The sequence below is a fragment of the Mus musculus genome, chromosome 7 (assembly GCF_000001635.26).
Source record: "Mus musculus strain C57BL/6J chromosome 7, GRCm38.p6 C57BL/6J".
In the NCBI taxonomy this organism is placed as follows: domain Eukaryota; kingdom Metazoa; phylum Chordata; class Mammalia; order Rodentia; family Muridae; genus Mus; species Mus musculus.
This window is the reverse complement of record NC_000073.6, coordinates 42,704,277-42,711,822: the sequence shown is the minus strand read 5'-3', so window position 1 is coordinate 42,711,822 and position 7,546 is coordinate 42,704,277. Positions and strand designations below refer to the sequence as shown.

At 35.9% G+C, this 7,546-nt stretch overlaps 1 protein-coding gene across 1 annotated transcript; it reads left to right on the top strand.

Annotated features, from left to right (window-relative positions):
- The first annotated feature begins 378 nt into the window (after positions 1 to 378).
- On the top strand, positions 379 to 6,786 carry Gm17067 (predicted gene 17067). Its single transcript, XM_030243145.1, has 2 exons — positions 379 to 382; positions 3,124 to 6,786. Exons 1-2 carry the CDS (start codon positions 379 to 381, stop codon positions 3,786 to 3,788), a joined length of 669 nt encoding a protein of 222 aa, XP_030099005.1. The 3' UTR covers positions 3,789 to 6,786.
- The last annotated feature ends 760 nt before the right edge of the window (positions 6,787 to 7,546 follow it).

The following is a 7,546-nucleotide window of genomic DNA, read 5'->3' as shown; positions in this document are numbered from 1 at the left end:
TTCCATTTGCTCATTATAACTTTAAACATCGATTGCCTTTAAGTAACATCTTATTAATGTCACAATTTAAACTGCGAATTCCAAGCTCTTGAAATAAGAAGACAGAACTACAGTGACTATTTACTTCTTTGTAGGAAGTTCACTGAAAACCTCTGAGGTTCTTTTGATCTTTCTTCTTTGGGGTTTTTGTTGTTGTTGTTGTTGTTGTTGTTGTTGTTCTTGGCTGCTTTTCTTTGATTTGCTGGGGTTTTTTGTTTTTTGTTTTTTTTTTTTGTTGTTGTGTTTGTTTGGGTTTATGGTTTTGTTTTTTTTTTTTTTTTTTTTTTTTTTTTGCTGTTGTTGTTGTTTGACAGATTTTGCAGCAGAGCCAGGGTCATAATGAGTAGTGCTGCCTTTCTGGAACTTGTTTAATAGACAAGGTTGGCATACAAGTCAATGAGATACACATGCCTGTACTTGGTGAATATTGCGATTAAGGGCATGAGCAAATGCACTCAGCTTGCTAATAGTTTTTTGTTGTTTATACTGATTTATCAATGGTGTTAATCTGTTTGCCCCTCCCCCCGAATTTGAATTGGCATTTGTTTTGCTAGGTTATATGCTCTTCAAAGAGTAAAGCATTCTAAAGTGAACATCATAATTTGGTTTTCTTTTTTTTTCTTTTAAAAAATCTTTAATTATAATTATAGTTTAGTACACAATAGCTGTCTTCAGACACACCAGAAGAGGACATCAGATCTCATTATGAATGGTTGTAAGCCACCATTTGGTTGCAGGGATTTGAACTCAGGACCTTCAGTAGAGCAGTCAATGCTCTTAACCACTGAGCCATCTCTCCACCCCATAATTTGGTTTTCATAATTTAGTTTGAAAATGATTTCATGATTATATAGCAGGATTTCTCTGTCATGGGCTATGTGTGGGGATTATCAAGACCAAATGAATATATTGTCAGTGAAGTATTCATTACAGTATTATCAATGTCACACTTTGTGTTGTAAATATGTATGGGATTTTAGGATGCGTTGACCTTTGATGATGTGCATGTACACTTCACTCGGGAGGAGTGGTCCTTGCTGGATCCATCTCAGAAGAGACTTTACAAAGATGTGATGCTGGAGATCTACAAGAATCTCACTGCTATAGGTAAACCTGAATTTTCCTTTAAGTTTTAAAATAAGGTGGGGGAACAGCTGAATTCTTTGATATTGATGCCCTTGTATAATCTTGAATGAGAATAAGGAAGAATGAGGCAGATAAAGCAGACATGGTTCTAAGGTTTACTGAAAATAGTGGCTTATGGACTAATTTCCAACAATAATTATTTTCTGGTCCTATATTTTAGGGTACAAATGGAAAGACCATAACGTTGGAGAACATTCTCAAAATGATAGAAGATATGGAAGGTAATTATTCGTGAAACCTTATTCTAATGAGCTTTTGAAGAAAATTTAATGTGTTCTGTAAGTTTTAAGGAGCAGCAACAGTATTTTTTTTCACTGCTTCAAGTTAGTTGTTGAATATTAGATATTCACAAAGCCAAGTACTTCGATTCCAGATAGCTGATATGTTGTTGCAAAGCATTCCTGTATAAAATTATTTCTTGACAGATATAACTATTTGAATCATAGCACCATTAGAGCTATACTGTAGCACTTCCATTCCATGTACATTCACACCACTCAGATATTTCAAATTGTACACACACTGAATAGGTGCTATGTGTATATCCAAAATCTTCTACTGAGCAAATAGTCCATGGTAAAGTTGTTGTTACTCATACTTGTGTTAAATATGCTAAGTTTAGTTGGAGGGAAAATTTATGAGCATTAAGGATGTTGTTCTGGTTAAATCTTAATTCCTACCCTACACTTAATGTCTATGAGGAACAAAAAGTCAAGCTGTGTGACTGTAAGGTGGAAACCCTTTATTTGGTATTCTTTTAATAGGTATATCATATGTCATACTGGATACAGGCCAAATGAGCCGAGAAATTTTGAAACAAGCAAAGTATCTATCGTTCCTAAAACTATTTATTAGGGCATATATTGCTGCAGTAAATCTCCAACCCAAACAGGCCCAGGCCATGAAAACACAACTCAGTTTATATGAACACATGCTGTGCACCTAGACTGGGCAGATCTACTGCTACTCACTCTACCATCTTCTCCATCCATGAGACCCCTTCGAACTTGCAGTTTCTCTGGGCCATGTGCTTCTGCTCTACTTTTCTTCTTCCTCCTCCTCTTTGTCATCTCCCTCTTCCATTTTCTCCTTCTTCTCTCTTCCCACCTTCCACTCAAACTTCCCTTTAAACTGTCCAATCATCAGCTCTCTTTATTTTACAAATTAAGGTGAGAAACAGGTTTACAGGAAATCACCTGAGGGCTGACTCGTTCCATAATAATAGTGGTAAATTGTGAATTCATGCAGTTTTCTTCAAGTATCTGAAAAACTTGATGTATAAAACGTTTGATATAAAATGTGAGTCATGTAATAAATGGCCGAAACATCACAGGTATCTCTAATGATGAAAAACAACCCACAAGGAAGGGTAATACCAATGATTAAACATTTTTTTAAAGATTCATTTTATTATTTATTTTATGTGTGTGAATTCCCTGTCACTTTCTTCCAACACACCAGAAAAGGACATGGAATTCCATTACAGAGCCACTATATGGTTGAGCCACTATATGGTTGAGCTACTATATGGTTGAGCCACTATGTGGTTGCTGGGATTTGAACTGAGGACCTCTGGAAGAGAAGTCAGTGCTCTTAACAGCTAAGCCATCTCTCTAGTCCTGTGATAAAAGTCTTAAGATCTGAATCTACCTTACAATTAGACCAAATTGTAAAACTAATCCATACAGATAGAAAGCATTCATCGTTGTCATTAATGTAATAAAATATTACATGTCCCCATTATCATTGCAGACATGAAAGAAGTCCTGCTGGAGAGAACCACAATGAATATACACAATGTGATAAAGCCTTCACATATCACAGTCATCTTCAAAAGCTTGAAAGAAACCAAACTCGAGAGAAACACTCTGAAGGCTTTCAACATATGGAAGCACTTGCATGTCAGAGTTCTCTCCAAATACATAAAATAACACATACTGGAGAGAAACCCTACAAATGTAATCAATGTGATAAAGCCTTTGCACAGCTCAAGTATCTTCGATTACATGAAAGAATACATACTGGAGAGAAACCTTACAAATGTGATCAATGTGGTAAGGCCTTTGCACAAGGCAGTAATCTCAAAGTACATACAAGGATGCATACTGGAGAGAAACCCTATGAATGTAATCAATGTGGTAAAGCCTTTTTACAATCCAGCTGTCTTCGAATACATGAAAGAACACATACTGGAGAGAAACCCTACAAATGTAATCAATGTGATAAAGCCTTTGCACAGCTCAAGTATCTTCGATTACATGAAAGAACGCATACAGGAGAGAAACCTTACAAATGTGATCAGTGTGATAAAGCTTTTGCACAAGACAGTAATCTCAAAGTACATACAAGGATGCACACTGGAAAGAAACCCTATGAATGTAATCAGTGTGGTAAAACCTTTTTACAACCCAGCTATCTTCGAGTACATGAAAAAACACATACTGGAGAGAAACCCTACAAATGTAATCAATGCGGTAAAGCCTTTGCACAGGTCAAGTATCTTCGATTACATGAAAGAAGACATACTGGAGAGAAACCTTACAAATGTGATCAATGTGGTAAGGCCTTTACACAAAGAGGTCAACTTCAAACCCATAAAGTAATACATACTGGAGGGAGACTCTAAATATGTAATCAGTGTGATGAAGCCTATTCACACCAGAGTCATCTTCCAGTACATGAAAGAACATATACTGGAGAGAAACCTTATAAATGTGATCAGTGTAGTAAATCATTTTTATCTCACAGTCATTATCAAGCTGATGAAAGAACACATACTGGATAGAAACTCTACAAATGTAATAAATGTGATAAAGCCTTTTCACAACCCACGTATCTTCGAATGCATGAAAGAACACATACTGGAGAGAAACCTTACCAATGTAATCAGTGTGATAAAGCCTTTGCACAAGGCAATAATCTCAAAGTACATACAAGGATGCATATTGGAGAGATCCCTATGAATATAATCAATGTGGTAAAGCCTTTGCATATGACTAATCTTTTGGGATGCATAAAAGATACTGGAGAAAAACATTACCAACATAATCAACGTGGTAAAGCCTTTGCAGAAATCAGTCATCTTCAAACCTGTAACATACTACATACTGGAGAGACTCTACAAATGTAATCAGTGTGATAATGTCTCTTCACAACAGAGTGGTTTCCAAATACATAAAAGGAAACATCTGTAGAGAAACCTTAGAAATGTAGTCAATGTGATGAAGCCTATTCACAACACAATGGTCTTACCTACAATAACTCATACTGAAGAGAAACCCTGTGAATGTAAGGGATTTGGTAAAGCCTTTGCACATTACAATACGCTCCAATAACATAAAAACGACCATACTGAAGAAACTATGAATGTAATCACAGGGTGAAGCATTTGAAAATCACAGTAGTCTCTAGAAACAAAAAAGGAACCATCTAGGAAAGAACCCCTATAAAGTTCTTTAACATGGTAAGGTCTTTGCACATATCTGTAGTCTTCATTATCATAGAAGGATTCATACAGTAGAGAAACCATATGAACAAAAGAAATGTGGTAAAGCTTTTGCTCATCACAGTTATCTCTTATTATAGAAAAAAGGAGATATTAGAGAAAGATCCTACAAGTATGATAGAAGTGATGAAGCCATTTCACAACACAGTTATCTCTGACTACATTAAAGGAAATATAATGATGACAAACACTATGACTGTAATAAATGTGGTAAGCCCATTATATAAAATGGTCAAAGTTGAATACAAAAAAAGACATACTAAGGGGGAGTGGGTGGGCAAGGGAGTGGGAGTGGGTGGATATGGGGGACTTTTGGTATAGCATTGGAAATGTAAATGAGCTAAATACCTAATAAAAAATGGGAAAAAAAAGACATACTAGGCAGGAACCCTATGAATATACGCAATGTAGTAAACACATGAAATCATTCATTCTGGAGAGAAACAGTATTGAAGGTATGAAATATGATGAAGTCTTTGCTTGTAACAGTGGTCTGTAGATACACACACACTAATCATAATGCATAAGACCAACCATCCAAATATAATTGACGTGATAAACCATTTTATAAGTTTTATATCTTTGAATACATCAAAGAGCACATACTGAAAAGAAAACCTATGAGTATAAGCAATAGTGTGGCGCCTTTTCATATTAAGGTAAAAGAATAAATGCTCTGGAAAAACCCTCCAAAAGCAGTCTGTGTGATCAAGCCATTTTACATCACAATCATCTTCAAAAGCATGCAAAGAGTCATTGTGGAGAGAAGCCTTATGAATGTATTTTAAATTGTAAAGCCTTTGGAAATTTCTGTAGCCTTCATGATCATGAAAGTATACATAGAGGAGTGAATCTCTGTGAATGTAAGCAATGTGGTAAACCCTTTGCTTACACATCACAGTTGTGACCAAATGCAGAAAACAACACATACTGGCAAGAAACCTTATGAACATATTTAATATTGTTTAGCCTTTGCACATTTCTGTAATCATTGTCATGACTATTTATATTGGAGAGAGGGCCTGTGAATGCGAGCGACATGGCAATCTCTTTATTCACCAGATGCAGAGAACATATACAGTAGAGAAACCTTATGAATGGGCTAACTGTGGTAAAGCCTTTGCACATCACAATAATCCCTGAATACATATAAGAACACATTCTGGAGAAAAGCCCAATGAATGAATGTAATCAATATCATAAGAAATTTGCATGTGGCAGTAGTCTTTGAATATATTAAAGAACAGATACTGGAGAGAAAACATACGACTACTTGGGGAAATGTGAAAGAACTCATAATGTAGAGAATCTGAATATAAAGGATTTGGTAAGATCATTATGTTCAGCTACACAAGATTATTCTGGAGAAAAGTAATCTGACAAATGTCAACCATCTACTAAGCACAGTGTTCCTTTTTATTTTACATGCACCTGCAAACTCATCTGGACAAAACTACTATGGATTTAAATGATAAACAAAAAACCCTTTAGATTTTTCTTCTCTTGAATTTCACAAAACTCTGGTATAAAATTTTTGGGTGTGTATTGATGACTTTTTTGTTTCTGAGATAAAACATAATATCTAATACAACTTACAAAGAAGTTTAGTTTAGCTTATGGTTCCATAAGTGTCATTAAATCAGTTGTGAGACATGGCAGCTAAAGGAGGAAGCTCAGCTATCACATCTTCAACTTGCAGCATGTAGCAAGGAGTGGGAACTAGAGCTGTCATACAGATGTAAACTCTCAAGCCCTCCTCCACTGACATATTTCCTCCACCAGGGCATTATTTGTTAAATGATACAATGGTTTCAAATGATACAATCAACATAAAAGGATTGATTTCTCTGATTGCAAACATACCTCTGTATGTATTTATAGCTCTGTAAATATTTGAAAGTGTTTATGTATTATGTTGACATCAGGTAATAAAACATTCATACATGAGAGAAAGTCTATTCCCACAAACAATTTAGTCAAGATTTTGACATCACATTCAGTCCCCATAAAAATATTGATACACTTCTTTTTCCTTTTTTATTTTTTGTTGTGTTTTGTTTTTTGAGACAGGCTTTCTCTGTGTAGCCCTGGCTCTTCTGGAACTGACTTTGTAGACCTGGCTGGCCTCGAACTCAGAAATCTGCCTGCCTCTGCCTCCCAAGTGCTGGGATTAAAGGTGTGCGCCACCATCTCCCAGCTACACCTCTTTTTCTTAATGGCCTTCAAGCAAGTAAATAATTCAACATGTTCATGCAAGTCTGATGCTTCATATGAGGTTTATATTTTGAGAGTTTTGAACTTGGTGTTTAAGTGTGCTGTATGTGTGATAAATGCCATTATTTAAACGTGATTTGGCTTAGAGACTATTAATGACTACTTCTATTTCTTTAGGGGATATGGGACTGTTTAGATTGTTAACTTGATCCTGATTTAACTTTGGTACCTGGTATCTGTCTAGAAATTTGTCCATTTCGTCCAGGTTTTCCAGTTTTGTTGAGTATAACCTTTTGTAGAAGCATCTGATGGTGTTTTGGATCTCTTCAGGATCTGTTGTTATGTCTCCCTTTTCATTTCTGATTTTGTTAATTAGGATGCTGTCCCTGTGCCCTCTAATGAGTCTGGCTAAGGGTTTAAGCTTGTAGAACCACTTTGGAAATCAGTCTGGCGGTTCCTCAGAAAATTGGACATAGTACTACTAGAGGATCCCACAATACCTCTCCTGGGCATATATCCAGAAGATGTCCCAACTGCTAAGAAGGACACATGCTCCACTATGTTCATAGTAGCCTTATTTACAATATCCAGAAGCTGGAAAGAACCAAGATGCCCCTCAACAGAGGAATAGATACAAAAAAA